The sequence below is a fragment of the Nesoenas mayeri genome (assembly GCF_963082525.1).
Source record: "Nesoenas mayeri genome assembly, chromosome: 1".
Lineage (NCBI taxonomy): Eukaryota > Metazoa > Chordata > Aves > Columbiformes > Columbidae > Nesoenas > Nesoenas mayeri.
Window position 1 is genome coordinate 73162866 of NC_137541.1, and position 17435 is coordinate 73180300.

The following is a 17435-nucleotide window of genomic DNA, read 5'->3' on the forward strand; positions in this document are numbered from 1 at the left end:
TGAGCCTGTCTACAGAAGAATATAATCTACTTAAAATTCATACTTTATATTAATTGTGTGCTGTCAAAACAAATAGCTCTTTAAATGAGGAAGATCTTAGACAAAACTCATTCAACAGCAATACAGAGATCTGACTCTGGTTTTTGTCTTAACAAAAATCATGGTGATCCTCAAAATTTGTTCAGACATTAATCAAACTTAATGGCAAAAAAAAAAAAAAAAAAAAAAAAAGGAAAGAAAAAACTAACCAAACACATTTTGATTTCTTCACTTGACATACCTATTAAAATTGCACACCCTTCTTGTAGGGTTCTTATGAATCATCCCCAGTTCTACCACTGTCTACCACAGTCACAAGACTGTGTTATGCTCTGTTTCTGTTCTGTCACCTGTAAGATAATGCACCTAGGCTATAGATTGGGTATTATAAGATTTATTATAGCAAACATTTGTGAAACTCTGAGGTCTTGGAGCACAAAAGGCTATGGAAATATTGCTGTGATTGCCTTAAAAATCAGGGATTGAAACATAAAATCACATTATACTGGGAAAAGGAATGTCAAGACTACAACCTTATCTCTGACTTTCTCCCTGCATGCAGCTTTGTCCCTATGTAGGGAATATAGTGCACTTATCCTACAGACAGCAACTGGTATTTGGTCTTTTATGTTGGTCAGGCATGCACTGGGGAGCTCGGTTATATAGCCAGCGGCTTAAAGCTTACCTTCTCTTTGCCCTGTACATGAAGGTGATATAGGAAACTTGGATTTGGGTGTTTACATTTTAAATATGGGTTTTTGTAATCTTTACCTCTATAAAATATAACTATAGATACACAAAGTGCAGTCAAAGGGTCTGTAAATGCCAATAAGAATATTTTGTGAAGGGAGGACTTCAGGCTTACTCCTGCAAAACACATTTTTTCAATGTTTTTTTATGGCTACTGGTTCTATAAAAACAGAATTTCACCTTGATTTTTCTGGGAGTTTTGCTTAAAACTAACTATATGATATGGGTTGGTGATGTGTATTTCAAGACATCTTGTCTCATTTGCTATTCCCTAATTAATCGTAAAGGATTTTTTTTACCAGTGGTACAATAATCTGGTAATAAGTATTCCCTACCCATCAAAACTCTCAAGGCAGTGCCCAACTGCCACTCAGGTTTTCAGGATATAAATGCAGAATCAGGCACTGCACGTTACACAGTTTCATACTATTATCCTTGTTCTGAAAGACACATCCTCTTTTGACACAAAACTCACCTTTTCTTTTTAGGTAGGATACAGTTTCCTTCATTACTGGGGGAATTAGTTCACCTTTATTTTTGTCCTTGATACTGTTAGGAAAAAAAGAAGTAATAGCGTTTAAATGGCATTTATAGACAAAAAGTTAAAATCAAGTCAGAAGTCTCAGCAAAACCCGAGAGATATCTGAGAGAATATATTAAATTCCACAAATTAAGGAGCCTGCACTGAACACAAGAGTACTCCATAAATCTAACAGGTGCTGACTGAGCCACTGAAACAAGTGGCTTCTATTCAAAGAGCGATTCCTAAACATTTCCTTCTTTCTATAACCTCAATGCCATCAAATAATAAATAAGTGCTATTTACTACACTGAAGGGGAGCCAAGGACAGAGCAGCAGAACGATATTCCAGGCTAACTTTGCCCCTGATCAAGATTCATTTTGCTCCAGTTTTGTTGCCCTCGCTTGACATGCCCCAGCTGGTCTGTGTTTAACCATAACGTGGTGACAGTGGTGGTGGCGGCTCTGAGGCGATCTGGTTGGACGCTGTCAGTGGAACAGGATTTCAAGGCAGCTCAGAGGCCGGTGAGGAAGGAGTTTGCCATGAATGCTTCATAATGAGTCTTGATCAAGGGATGCTGCAAGTTAAGGAGCCTTTTATCATGCAGATTTTTCTTTGTCATTTGTCTCTTTTTAAGCCACAGTATATGTATAATTAAAAGGATATTGTACTATTTATTTTGAAGGCAAAGTGATGCAGCAAGATTATTAACGCTTTGAATGATTCCCATGAAATGAGATTTCTTTCTCTTTCATGAGTGAACAGTTGAGGCAAAAAAAAATGAACGTAGCGTTTTATTGATCTAGACAGTGCAGAAAATTCTGCAATTATCTTCCTTATTAAAAATAAAAAAGTCTTTGGCAGTTTAAGAAGTATAACAAAAGAGATGGTCAGTATCTGCTGAGTATTCTGCTATGTTTTTATAGTAATCAACAACAAAATAAAGGACCAATCTCAGATTTTAAAGTAGATGTAATATATATTTATGTGTACAATTTCATATTTGATATTTAAAAGGTGACTAGCTTTACTGACAATCTCTGAAGTACCCACACAAAACAGCGCAGAGATCTGTGCCTGTATCATGAGAGACTGCAAATGCTATGGCTCATCCACATAAAATGCAAGATATGTTTATACAACACATAACATAGCCTTAACCTTGTGCTGCTAGCTGAGGTTGCACCTGCTGAAGACAATGATTCTTAGTGTCTTTTTCTTTTCCAAGTACTGTGATTTCTTCTCTTTCTGTCTAGGCTTGCGTATTACTTTCTAACATAAAACAACTGATAATAACTGGACTATATTTGATACAACTTTGTAACAGTGTTGCATGGAACCAGCAATCCAACATTAGGTGTTTAAACTACACATTAAAACTACTTTAAAACCATGGAGGGGTAGGGGAATTGTCAAATCCTCCCCTCCTCCTTATATGTGTTTTCCCTATGCCTATGAAGGGAGTTAGAAGAGGACAGGTAGACTAGTCAATTTTAGACTTCCAAGCTCAAGGAGGCTGGTCACCCTCAGCCTCAGATAGGGGGGCAGTGGGGCTGTTCCTCCAAGGGGAAGACTCAGAGCAGGGTCCTGACTTTGGTACTGAATCACCCTGTGGTTTTGCTTCTCTTACTGATAAACTGACAGGAGAACACACTTCATGCTATTCTGTCATTCACACATCAAACATTTTGATGTCATTCATCACTCCAGAGACACAATGCTGAGCTAATAGTGGCATTTCTTCCAGTTACACTTTTGTTGCCCACCCAGTCCTATTCTTCCTCTTTCCTATTTTTCCTCCTTCACATTTTGTGCGTCGCTTCCCCCAGTGCCATATAAAACAATACAACTTGTTATATGATTGCAACTTGTTAAGCCAGCTCCCAGAGCTCCTTCTACTCTTGCAAATACCTAGACCACCCTGCTGCTGGAAGGAAATCAACTGCTCCTTCAGCTCCAGAGCTAATGAAGTTGATCTGCTACGGATTTGTATCCTATGTCCTACCTGGTTCCTCATCATAGTAACCCTAGATTATTTCCTTTAGTCTTCCATGACCTCACTTCCCTTATACAATATTTTTATTCCTCTACCCCACCCTTGCACTGCTTTACCTTGTTTTCCTGATAAGGTAAGGAGTATCTCATAATTAATGCCCATCTAAACACAAACTGGTGTATCAGAGGACCAAAGACAAGAGAAAACTGAATTCTTGCTCTAGCTTCTTTCCTTCCAGCCACTGATTTTTAAAAGCTTGTAGTATTTGTGAGAGCTCCACTCTTCTGTCAAATTTGGTTGACCTAAGCCCATAGCTCTTCTGTTAACCTAACTAGAAATCAATCTATTGAACAATTTTTTTCCTGCCCTTCTTCAACGAAGTATCTATACCAGAATGTGAAGTGTAAAAAATTCAATACTGCTCTATGTATGGGTTAATACTACTGTGTGGATGCTACTGTATCTAGATCTAACAGGAACTGTTTAGGAAATGGGAACTTTCCTTAATGTAAACAAACATAAGAATTTTGATTAAAAAATATAGCCAAGTTTCACAAAACTATGTCCATAACATGATAATTTTAGACATTTGACCAAATAAATTCTATAATGTATGCAATGCATTTGCAGAAAGAAAGACTAACAGCAAGGAATGAGTTTAATTCAAATAATCTTTCTTTTATATGTTAGTAATTTTCATCATTTGCTGCTGCTTGCAAGTATGATCTTTAGATGAAATGACACAACGTCTGGTGCTTACAAACTAATATCATTAACTTCAATATGAAATGGCACTGGACTTGCTGGAGTAATCATTCTCTGTAGTATCATAACAACATGATAATGGCCAGAAGAAAGATTTATGACCTGACTTGTAAGACCAAGTCCAACCTCAATCTTCCCCACTATCAGAGACATCTTATGAGAGCCAAACCAGAGGCCATAAGTACTTCACAAAAAAACCTCACTGACTTGAGAAGGCCATGGCTTGAAAAGCTACCAGGACCAAGTTTATGACATAGTCCTCGGAGCAGCAGCCTCTTCTTACCCACAGTGACAATCAGGCACCTCCATAAAACAGTCTTCCTAGCAGCAAAATCCTCTCAACCTCTTTCACGATATGTACCCTGTCACTTCTAGTCTCTTCAATAGCCTTACAGCAGAGTCAGGCATGCTGCTGACACTGAACTAAGGAAAGTCAGTGTTAGTGTTACAACCATACAGGAGTTATCACGGAATCACAGAATGGTTGGGGTTGGAAGAGACCTCTGGAGATCACCTAGTCCAACCCACCTGCTAAAGCAGGTTCACCTAGAGCAGATGGCACAGGAATGTGTCCAGGTGGGTTTTGAATGTCTCCAGAGAAGGAGATTCCACAGCCTCTCTGTGCAGCCTGTTCCAGTGCTCTGGCACCCTCAGAGTAAAGAAGTTTCTCCTCATATTCAGATTGAACCTCCTGTGCTTCAGTCTGTGCCTGTTGCCCCTTATCCTGTCCTTGGGCACCACTGAAGAGAGTCTCATCCCATCCTCTTGACACCCACCCTTCAGATATTTGTAAACATTGATAAGATCCCCTTTCAGTCTTCTCCAGGCTGAAAAGACCCAGCTCTCTCAGTCTCTCCTCACAAGAAAGATGCTCCAGGCCCCTAATCATCTTTGTAGCCCGCTTCTGGACTCTCTCCAGAAGTTCTTTGTCCTTCTTAAACTGGGGAGCCCAGAACTGGACGCAGTACTCCAGATGCGGTCTCACCAGGGCAGAGTAGAGGGGAAGGATAAACCTTCCTCCATGTGCTGGCCATGCTTTTTCTAATGTACCCCTGGATACTATTTGCTTTTTGGGCCGCAAGGGTCCATTGCTGGCTCATGGTCAACCTGTTGCCCACCAGAACTCCCAAGTCCTTCTCTGCGTTGCTGCTTTCCAGCAGGTCCACTAATCTGTACTGGTGCCTGGGGTTATTCCTTCCTGGGTGCAGGACCCTCCACTTGCCTTTGAAGTGCTCTCAAACCAGCTCCAAGACACAGGTAGTTCTCTCCTTCCCCCCACCTTCAACCTAGACCCTGAAGAGGCAAAATTTATAAGTAAATTTGCTTCAATAGCATGAGCTCTCATACCAGCCCCTGCAAAAGTCGGTCACAGCAAAAGGAATAGAGCCATGCAAACACAGAACACACGAATCCCGTACCCTGCTCTGAAAGGCAGCTTCTGTATCTGAATTATTGTCTCTCGCAGCAGATCAGTGTTGTATAACAACTCTGCTGCAAGTATATAGAACAAAACCAGGCAGTGACTGTGCAGCTCTGTTAATAAATTAGCTTTGCTAATAAACCACATGGGGAAGGAAGTTCTAGGGGTTCTTCACACAGCATGCAAAGCTGAAATTCCTGGTGAAATTATATCCCCTGGTAGGGGACTAAAGAAGAAAAGGGAGTGGGAGATGAGGTCAGTACCAAGGTCAATCTTGAAGAGCCTACAGCAAATCAAGTTAAGGGGAAAAAGACCAAAACCAAACCAATATATTTATTTTAGCCTTTCTAATAGGGCAGTTATAAGACAGTCCTTGTGTGCCAAATAATTTTATTTTGTGTATTCAGAGCAGCACCTTAAACATTTAGGGCAACTTTTATTAAAATTAGTTGAAAGCCTAATTCACTTGAATGGGAACATCATCAAGACTTTAATTTGCTTGGAAGCTGTTACATCTTTATTATTGATGATTTAAGCTCATGGAATCCATTCTCAGTCTCTCTGAAGTTGCACTGATCGTTTTCGCTTTCTTACAGCTGCTCACTCCAGAGGCACCAAATAGCTACCCAGCAGCTTTTTATAAATGTTATCTAATTATTATTGTTACCCATAAATGTGTTTCCCATTTCAGTGTATAAATAGCAAACGGATTATTTACAGCACTTGCTCCTGCTGAGCACTAGTTTATTTGTCAGAGAGGTGAGACAAATAACTGGGCTATAATTTGTAATAATAAAACCTACACATCATTTTTCTTCTTCCAGGAAAAGAGATAGAGTTTCTGCACATCTACCATTTTCTAGAGGATTCCTGTTTCCCTTGAAGGAAAGGTTTCATGCCCAGTACAAGGAAAGAGGTCCTCAAGATAGATGTTATTCTAAAATAGAGTAGGATATTCACTGAAAGGTTTTTTTTTTCTGTTTTTCTAACACTGGGGAAAGCTGGGCTGGATATTTTCGTAGCATTTCACAATGTGGGACATAGTGCTCAGTTTACTGGACCGAAGGTAACAGAAAATAATAGGGACATTACCTCAGCTAATGTAAATTAGACCGGCTCAGAGGTCAATGAAATTACACCTCTGACCTCTCTCAGTGAATCTTATCAAGTAATCTGCATTTTTCTTGCCTTGTTCGGGATAGTGTGATGAGCAGCTGTGCTTTATGATGGACAATGCAAACTGACACTGAAGATCAGGAACTACTATAGGCAATTTGAAATGAGAGATCTCTTACACTTTCTGCTTAGGAGATGAGCTTAACAGAGCATTTCAGGGCACAGTATAGTTTTCTGTAACTGAGTCACAAATGTGAATTGTATTGCTGCAACATGTCAGATTCAAGAAGGATCTATTCCAGTAAACACAGTGGCCAGGGAGAATGAGTACTCCTCACTATAGGATATATTAGTTACTGCAACACATTATATACCCAATGATTCGTTTCTAGACAGTGGACAGTTATCACAAAAGGCCTTTACACATTGTTCTGAAGTGTCATTAAGTATTCTTGGCTGATAATCTTTCTCTCTCTCTGCTTTTCCTCCCCTTTTCATTTTTTCCCTGCTGAGACATGCTGAGATTTGGTTTAGAATACATTCTTCCTCCCTGGTCACGCATGCACAGCATGCACAAGCGGAAAGATTATGACCAAAAGGAAAGCACCCTGAAATGTTTATGATAACAATTGAACAAGCAAAAGCTGTACAGTTGTGGCAATTTTGTACATTTTCTCTGCCCTCTTTCTCCATCCATGGCAATAGACAGAAAAACAAAACATTTACTGTCTTCCAACAAAATATATTTAACTTTAGATTTTAAAACCAATCAGAGAAAACAGAACAATGTCAATAGCTAGTCAAGGTCAACTCTGTGCTCTGTGCCAGAGCTCATCTGTAGCTTTCCTTGATTACAGAAGCAATCGGGTGCAGCACCAGGGGTTTATAGGAGCTTGCTGAACATACAGCAGAGGACAATGATGCCACTTGGCCCAGATAGTTAATTATTAATTCCTTTAAAGTGTTGCAAATTTAGGAAGCTTTATTTGTGCATTTTAACTGTATTTATTTGATTAAGATAAGCAGAGGGTTCCCAAATTTTTCCTTTCTTTTTAAACATAAAATCTTTACTAATGGCTTTTAGAATAAAAATCCTATTTTTCACCCTGACACACAGTGGAAACTAGCGAGGATGTATTCTGAATAGCTAATTCCTTCTGCGCTACATTTTGTGTGTGAAGGTAGAATTGTTGAATGAACAGAAGAATAGTCTTGCTATATCAACACAATACGTGAACATTATTTGAAATGTCTGGATTTATAAAAGTGATAGCTACTGGTGAGTAACAGAAAATCATTTTCATAGCACTGTAGTACTTTCCTCTGTCAGCGCTGGATCACTACAAGCTGGGACATTATATCCGAGAAAGTATCACTGGACACTTGCCCTGCTCTAATACCACTCCCTGCTAACATCTGCTATTGCCCTCTATTGGAGACATGACGTGAGGCTCAATAAACCTTTAAACCAGCTCATTACGGTTGTTATTCTCCTCATTCTACCCGCACATAAGAAGCTTGAATTAGCAAGTTAGGGAAAGACATAATAACAGTAAACATGCAAGCCATCACACCCACTTTGTGTGGGGTGGGATAAGAATGTGTACATTCTTAAGGACCAGCCAAATCTGAGCACGGATTCCCATTAAATTATAAAGGAAAATTTAAGTGGGGACAAACTTCCTCAGGACGACTGTGCTGTCTGATATCCCCATGAAGATGAACCTTAGTTTCAGTTGTGTTATTCTGTATTTTCAAGAAAACCACATAGCTTTCATAATGAGTCTGAACCTTTAAATGTGCAATTTGGCAACCAGGCAATCAGGCTAGGGATCAGAAATGCCACGGAGAGACTATCACTCAGTAAACTGGGCAAATCTGCCCTGTACATGTAGGCATAAAGAATTAAAGAGGGAGACAGACAATCTTTTTTGGTCCCCCCTACTTTATTCTAAAGACATCTTATAAGCCACCTTTGGATGATTTAACTGCCTTTACTAAGCTCATTTATAATTGTTTGAATTAGTGTAGTTTCAGTGGAAGCTGCAGGACAACTTGGTACTAGATTCAAGTTCTAGCTGCAAAGACCCAATTATTGAGTCCTCACAGTGAGGAAGGTTTTCCACTTCACATCTATGCCTAACATAAAGTACACAATTAAATCCCACAGAAGCAAATGTAAATAAAGATGGATGAACAGTTAAGATGAACACAGCTTGGTGTGTGTTTATGTTTTCCTCCCCACGAAGAGCTTAGAGTGACACTGAGGGGTTAAAGAGATCAAATGCTGCCATTTTAATTTCAGATTTTGGATCCTGAGTAGACAGGGGTAACATCAGAAAGAAAATATTTGAACTAACCTGATAATAAGCCCTTCAGCTCACTCATAAATTAAGCCAATTCAGCACAGATTGCATTTCAAAGAACTTTACTGCCAGCTCTCACAGACCTTCCATGATTTTTAGATGTCCAGTTGCCTTATGTCATTCTGAAAATCTGACTCCATGAGGTTAAAAATGTCTTTGTGAGTTAACAGATTCCTCCAAGGCGAGACACTGGTCCCAGACAGTCATTTTTCAGTGTCTAGATGGCAACTTCTTCCATCTTCATTTTGCTCTCCTAACAAAACAGGTTCCCTCCCTGCCTTGTCCCATCTGCTGGACAAAAGTGAGATATTTTGAACCAACATTTAGTTACTTTTTGCTGTTCTAGTTTTTAATTATAGCTCTGGAAAGCAAATGTATTAACTAATATAAACTGAGAAAAAAGTTAAATGAGGAAGTGCTACCAGAAGCAGCATTGCCCATCACTTTTAGGAAAGCACATTACAAAGGGTACGGCTTTACCACCTTCCACACCCCGAAGACATCGGGACACTATCATCAAGCATCTTATTAAAATTAGACTACCTATGAGAGCTTTGAATAAATCCCATTCACAAACCTCTGACTGACTGAATCACACAGAATCAACCCAGAAGTACTGAATCTGATGAAACCTCAGGCCTATGTGCCTTATAATTTCTTTTCTTAAACTAAAGAAAGACTCCACAGAGAAAGTCATTTTATGACAGTAGCTTTCTCTCAGCAGCATCCCTGACAGTACAATTTTTACTAAGTGTAATGAAATACACAGCACACATATTCCCATTAGCCTATACAAAATAAAATCAGAGTCTCCCCACAGCTCTCTTCAGGAAAGTGGAAGAAATTCACCCAGGAGAAGACTTCAAACCCACCTTTTTGCTAGACAGGTGGGGAAGTCCCTGTCAGTTTGCCATTACAATCTACAGACCTCATGAAAGGAAAGGGAAATAGCACAAGCAATTCATTCATCAAGATGAACATTGATACTTTTTTTAGTTCGGATTTTAGAAGCTCTCCACACATATCATTCCCTGTCCTCTGTTAAGTTTACTTTTCTTCACAAACATAGTCTCAATTAAATCCTTTCTTTCTAATTTAGAAGTCACAGAGGGTTTTTTTATTTGTATTTTTATAGGGTGAGGCAGTATCATCTCTTCTGAAGAGGGAATTTAGACAAGGGTGGGCAGACAGAAGGAATGAATATCCCCATGTACATCTATTTCAGACACCTGAGTGCTCTGAGCTGCACCCACACAGGAAGGGCATCTGTACATCAGCGCCAGCACTGGAACCCTCTGGGTCAAATATGATAAAATAATTTTGTTTAGAAAAGACCTTTAGAATCATCGAGCCCATCTGCTAACCTAACACTGCCAAGTCCACTTCTAAACCATGTTCCTAAGAACCTCATCTATGTGTCTTTCAGACACCTCCAGGGATGGTGACTCCACCACTTCCCTGGGCAGCCTGTTCCTGTGCCTGACTACCCTTTCCGGGAAGAAATTTTTCCTAATATCCAATCTAAACCTCCCCTGGTGCAATTTGAGGCCATTTCCTCTCATCTTTTCACTTGTTACTTGGGAGAAGAGACCGACAAGTTACAGTAATTGCCTTGCTCTGTGTTTCCCCACCAAAAGATCTTCCACAGAAAAGCTCTTTATAAGTAGCCACCCCTTTTAGCTTGGGAAAGCTAAGGATGTGTTTTGCTGATGGTAATGGACCTGGAAGGCAGTAGAACCAGGAAGGCTGGCCACCACATCCTCACTATGTGCAGCACAGTGAAAGATACTGTTTAGTGTTCAGGCACAGTCAGAGAAATAAAATATGACCAGCAGATGGTAAGAGTGGCACACAACATGCTGTCTGATCGCATAAGCCTGTGAGAAGTTCGATAGAGCTGCCTGAGCAGCCAGGCTGGGCTGGAGGCAAATGACAGAGTGTGCCCTGATCCCTGCAAACAGTCTCGGTTTTACTACTGAAGTGGCGGCATAAAACACTGTCCTTCTTAATGACCCAGTGGAGCCCACCTAAAAGATATTCTCTGAATTAGGGAAGTGAGTTATCCAAGTTTCAAGTGTTAGGGTGAACTCTAAAGAGATACCATAAAAGTTAATGTCACAGTAGCTCTTACACAATAGATATTGATTGTACTAATTTCAGGCCTTCCAGAGAGGACTGATGTTTAACATTTAACCAGGGGAAAATTATATTTTATATCTCATTTACAGCTGAATCATTAGAACCAGAAAAGTAGAGGGTGGGAGGAGATATGACAAATGTCCATGTATCAGACAGCCTAAATTGTCTTTGCTGAATATGAAACATATTCTTCAGCTGTTTCTGAGAAGGATGCCATAGAAAGATGACAGAAATGACTGTGGGTAGGAAGCTAGAAGGTTTTGTGGCTTTTTTGTTGTGTTTTACCAAAATTGAATCTTGTCATCCCATTCCTTGTGCAAAGTAAATCATTTTTTCTACCACATACAGTGCTGTAATCTACGTAAACAGCTGTCAGGGCATTTCTGGAAGAGAGTGATTTTATTCATTCCATAAAACTCTGATCAGAACAATCTGTGAGCAACAAACCAACAACATATAAAAGCTCAAGCATCCATTTTAGCTTTATGCAGCCATTTTGGAGCCTGAAGCTTTGTTTTGGCTTTGCTATCCACCACGTAAATATCTCCAAAACACTATGATACTGCCAGCATCCACCAGCAACAGATTAGCCTGGGGCTCTGTCATATGTTGGCAAACTTCTGTTCACTAGGAGAAAAGTTTTGCAGCCATGCTGGCACTAACTACCACAAAGATACTGTAAACATGAAGACCAGGCAGGTCACAGGGACCACGACACTTGTCCTGAATCCATAAAACCCATTGTCTAGCCTCATTGTTGCATGGCTTTCAAAGAGAATGAGAAACTAAACATACAATAAACAAAATATTAACAGACATTCTGTCTCGTGAACCTGCACTCCTGTGAAGGCTGCAGAGTATAGAAATCTCATATTTTAGAAATCTCATAGCTTACTATTGCAGGCTGACTCCAAATTGCTGAGTAGGTAGAGGTGGCCGTGGCGGAGGAACCTTAACCACAGGTGGCAGTTTTCCCTTCTGTTTCCTCCGAAGATTTTCATCATGTCTGCAAAAATCAAGAAATCACTGACTTTCTGTGCACCATAGTTGACAAACTATATATATGAACAACCATCAGTATTGCATATGATGCTGGTTTCCTGACAGTAGTGTATATGCTGCTCATCCTGCAGAACTTGCATTTAATTTAAGCATCAGGGAAATCTTTAAGTAGTATTTGTGGTAGAATACTTAAGGAAGACATAGAAGAGCTCTTTTGCCACAGCCAACAGAGTATAGTAATAAATGTGTCCAAAAAATAGGAACATACTATAATTTAACCACAAAATTCAAACATATTTGTTACTCAAAATATAACTCCCCTTTCTTTGGCAACCATGCTATCCAATTTATAACCTTAGAGCTCTGAAGTATTTTCTGTTATTCCATATTTACACAAAAGGTGTGTAAAAACCCACCAGGCATCAATAACAGTCATAATCAAAGCTTTCAGTTACTTTCACTCAGCAGTGACATAAAATCACTTCCTGTCAGTACATCAAAGCATTTCCATGTACAGTGCTGTGTTGAAAAGACTGTTATTGATACTAATACTGGCACTTGACAAATCCAGCCCTATGCATTTATTTTTCTTTTCCTCTCCTGCTCCCTCTCCAATACTCCTCCCTAACACACATACACACACGATATAGAAGTAATGGATTTGATAACAATAGATGTATCCATAAAGTTTAAAATCAATCAGCTCTTTGCTGACTGGGAATGCTCTTAGCAAAAGGAAGTCAATGTGTTACAATATGCAAGCAAAGAGGTCAGGATTACATTTTTACCCATGAACTTTATGTGATACTCACAAGTAGTAATGACATATGGATTGTTTTTTTTAACACTCACACAGAAGTTGCAATTATACTAAGAAAAGGCTCCACAACTGAGATGATGATGTTCCAAATCTGTAGAAAACTATACAGTGTTCTCTCTAAACAGCTAACGCATTTCAGTACACCTTTGATGGCAATGCAGCTTTCAGAATTAAATCCAACTAAGCACAAAGAGGTAAATTAGACTTTTAAACAGTGAAGAAATAGGATTAAATTCTGCTTGGAATACAGTGAAGAGTATGCAACTCTACCCGAGAAAAGGTGAGACAATATATTTTAAATGTGCCACATACCGGATGACTTCTTGAGGGATATTTAGCTGGTCATATTTGAGATGCTCTCTCAGGTCACTTAAATAGTTCAAGTAGGTGATCTTTTTCCCAAACTTATGGCTAAAACAAACAAACAACAAAACCACAAAGAAGTATAAAAATCAGCATGGGAAGAAAATTTACGAAGGGTTTCTTTTTTATTACAAAAATGTAAGTGCTGATGCAACTCAAAATTAGACTGTAATTGAAGCAGCAGGAGACATAAGATGTATTTCATTTCGTATGATCAAACATATACAGTGCATGCCTGAGAGTCTGATTTGAATAAAGATAACCGACTTCCATCTGAATGTTTTGTGATTTGCATAGATATGAAAAATGCTGCTTTAAAAGCCACTGAAAAACAGCTTTTCACACAGCATTAAAAAGCTCACTAAAAGAACTGTTAACTTTGGACAAAATGTTATACAGCCAACAGAACAACATATTTGTGCTATTTAGGTATTCCTTCCTGCCAAAAGACAAAATAATGGAGCTGTAGACACAAACTAGAAAGTAGCAAGTGACAGGCCAGAAAAAAGGCTGGCTAGCTTCTAGGAAACATCCTGAATAATAAGATTTTTCTACAAGTTTTACAAAACAGACTTCTGAATTTGAAGCACCAAGTATCACTAGTTAGATCTTCCATTTCAGCCAGAATACACTACTTACAGACTGAGGAGTTCAAACAAGGTTCAATGACACATTTATACATGTGATCTGCAATAATTTCATATTTTTTCCACAACACAAAATATCTGTCCTGTAACGAAGTGTCAAGCAAAATAATAGATGTTTATGATAAAAAGAGTACTTTGCTGCAACTTACTTTTGATAGTAAAATTGGAGGAAAACTCTCTCACATAAATAAATTTATTCCTGGAATGTCAAATATACATACACACACTCCCTCTAGTGGGAGACGGTACAAATTAAGTCACTTCAGCATGTTAGAAACTCTTTAATTGAAATGAGCTCAATTTTGCCAACAGGCAAGCAATTTTGGGACACTGATGGACATCAGTCTGTACACGTACAACTTCAGAGATCTTCACTGTGTATTTTACCCAAAATAGTCAGCAATTTCAGCGCTTTACCTAAGCCACGGGCTAGCACAGAATTCCCTGTAACCAAACATCCCTGATAATACAGGACATGTTACAGAACCCATAACCTGTTACTAAGTCACGAGCATTTAGAAATTGCTGTTCCTTAAAAATGCCACATCATCACGACCACCTAAATGTGTATTAATTTGCTAACAGGTGAGTGGCTTCTGTTAGCTCACACATAGAATGTGTGCTCTTCTTACACTTTTTTGCAGTTTGGAATAAATACATGTGATGAGACTACCTTCTTGCTCATTTCTTTTGGGACTAGAAAAGAGATCAATCAATTTCTGGAGCATGAAAAATGTTAAGTATTTACATTTTCTTAAATACTTTCAAATATTATCATGCTAAAATACTTATTACTTTTGCTCTTCACTCTAATAATTCTATTATTCACCCACTTCTTAGCAAACACATTGTTCATGTAAAAGTATTTAGGCCATTTACTAAGAGGTACAAAAGGTACTAACAGACCTCTGAAAAATAAATAAATGTTTCTTGATAATGAAATTTATTTTATATCTGTGTTTTTTATTGGAAAGACTAATTACAAATGAATCTGGCCTGTAATTCAGCAAAGCTAGGAAACAGAAAGTCCAGAGGATTTTTATCCCTTCTTTTTGTGAACTTTGGTTTAATATTGACATTTAAATAAAAGTATGATCTGCTAAGATAAGAGTATTCCAAACTGGAAAGGAAAGGTACTGTGAACAAATTTTAAATTGTACTACTTCAGTAAATAAATAACGTTAATAAGTTTTAGTTTTCAGTGAGAGTACAACTTAGACAAATTGTACACAGGCACTTTCACACTTGAGTTTTAAAATTATATCCTGATGTTTTCCCTTACTTGACAAACCCAAACTTGAGTCAACCTAAAGCATAAATGCATGTGAGCATTTGGCAATTAAAACATTTTAAGGAGTAAAGAGGGTTTCTTCTCAGCTTCAGCTGATTTCCACCTTCTGGCTTATGTATTTTTTCAGAGTTTACTCATACTTTCAATTATTTTGTCAGTCCCAGTCTCCAAATATCTTTGTTTCTAGTTTTCACATTTTAAGAACAGAGTAGATTTGTACTAAATCAGACACTAAACAGTGGTAAAAGTCAAGTACAAACAGGAACAGCTAATCCTGAAGAAAGCAGGGTGTTCAGAAGGTCGAGATGATGATGCATCTAAGATGACAAGCCCTGGTTTGAATTTTCTGTGCTAGATATGAATGCTTAAGCTTAACAGGATCACTCGTTTTCACATCCAAAGTAAACAAGGATTTAATTGCAGATGTATTATACTGTTCCAAGGAAAAAAGGTATTGATCTTATTTACAGACACGGTATGATTCAGGGAAAATAACTATTTGGAACAGGTACCTGTAAACTTCTATTTTGTAAGAATTAGCAGCCAACTATTACTCTAAGTCAAAGAGCACAGTTGTCATCCAGCTGGGGCTCCATTGAGTGCATTAACACGCACAGATTGAAAACCATCAGTGTCCCAAAATCACTTGCCTGAAGCTATTCCTGAGGAACTCTCAGCTGTCTCTGAGAAAGAAGTTGGTTTCACTTGTGTGTTGTAATGTCCACCAAGAGTTTTTCTGGTTTTATTATTATGTTTTTTCCTACAAAGTTCTCCATATCTATCCTACAGCAAATCAGGAACAACAAAAAAAATCCATCCCCATTTCTGAGTTACCATGAGCTACTGGATATCCTGCTACTGTCACACTTTCCTCACTATTGGCTCATGTCCTGGATCTTTGGCATTTATTTTACTGCCAGTTAAAATAAAGATCTACAGTTGATCTTCTTGTTTCAAGAACAGCATGTTCTGGAAGGACTTTTAGCTGTAATTATTTTCATTTTTACATGTTCTGATCTGTCTAGAAGTTAAACTTCCCCTTTCTAATAATTAGCTTTCTACCAGTCAGAAATTGAACCAATTGCAAGTTACTGTAATGGACATTTCTAGTTGGTTCATCACGGCTTCTCAAGCTGTTTTCAACCTTCAGCCCTGAGGACATTACTAATATAATCTGCAAAATGTTAGAAATACTTTGAGCGTGACAGAAGTACAGGAGCAGAAACTAAGAAAGCCCAACCATCCCAGCACCTTGCAGTAACTGCCCATGGTTGCCAGTTCCTTGTAGACACCATCACTTTTTACCATGCAAAGGCAAAGAGTGCACCAGTAAAATATATCTACCTTCACCATTATACCCTCCATCTCAAACTCTTATGGGCACTTCAGGGCTTATCCATTAACTTTGAACACACAAGTAGTATCATTCCTATTCATCTCAGCACTTGAGATCAGACTGAAGGTTAACCATTTATCATCTGCTTTACCATACCACCTAGTAACTCTGGTCATGGACTCGGTTATATTGTGCTAAGTGCTTTCAAACAGGACAAAAAAGTCATTCATGGTCCAAAGAATAACTATGTTTTAAAGTGGTATTTACTTTAACATACAAAAAATCCCACTATGAACTGAGGCTTCTTTTTCTTAGAAAGAAAAGAACTCTACCCTATTATTCATACCCAAGCTTAAGCTCACCTTACTCATTAGTTCAAGACAATTTAAATGGCTATTGTGCTGTTACCTGACATATTTTACCTCAAGCTTTTTCAAAAGCAACTTATTAGAGAACAAACCATCCTTAAACTAAATGGGAAAACGTGTTGAATAAACTGCCAAGTACCTTATAAGAGGCTTAAAGATATTCCACAGTATTTTTATGAAGTTGGTTGGATGTACAACATAGAGTGCTTTAAGGTTTTTCTTATACCTAGGAAAAGAAAAATGAAATTGTTAGAAGACTTCTGAATATCATGGATGGTAGAACTGAATAGCTACAATTGAATGGGAGGTATTATTACAGAACATTATACAGCGTTCTTTTCAAATACATTAAAAAGACCTAATTCAGAAGAAACTGAATGTAAAATGAAAAAAACCCTGATTTAAAAAAAAAAATCTGCAGTTTTGATGATACAATACTAGGCAAAGATAACACTATTATGTTCCTAACCAATGCCTGCTGTCTCACAGATTTAAT

At 38.3% G+C, this 17435-nt stretch overlaps 1 protein-coding gene across 1 annotated transcript in view; it reads right to left on the reverse strand.

Annotated features, from left to right (window-relative positions):
* ARHGAP8 (Rho GTPase activating protein 8) overlaps positions 1 to 17435 on the reverse strand; it is a gene marked incomplete at its 3' end in the record, with an annotated part of 60778 nt that overhangs the window by 22361 nt on the left and 20982 nt on the right. Inside the window, exons 5-8 of the mRNA XM_080364041.1 lie at positions 17079 to 17165; positions 13247 to 13345; positions 12008 to 12118; positions 1265 to 1338 (exon numbers count right to left, since the gene is read on the reverse strand). Of these exons, the coding sequence (XP_080220167.1) occupies positions 1265 to 1338; positions 12008 to 12118; positions 13247 to 13345; positions 17079 to 17165 (371 nt within the window). The remainder of the gene's footprint in view (positions 1 to 1264; positions 1339 to 12007; positions 12119 to 13246; positions 13346 to 17078; positions 17166 to 17435) is intronic.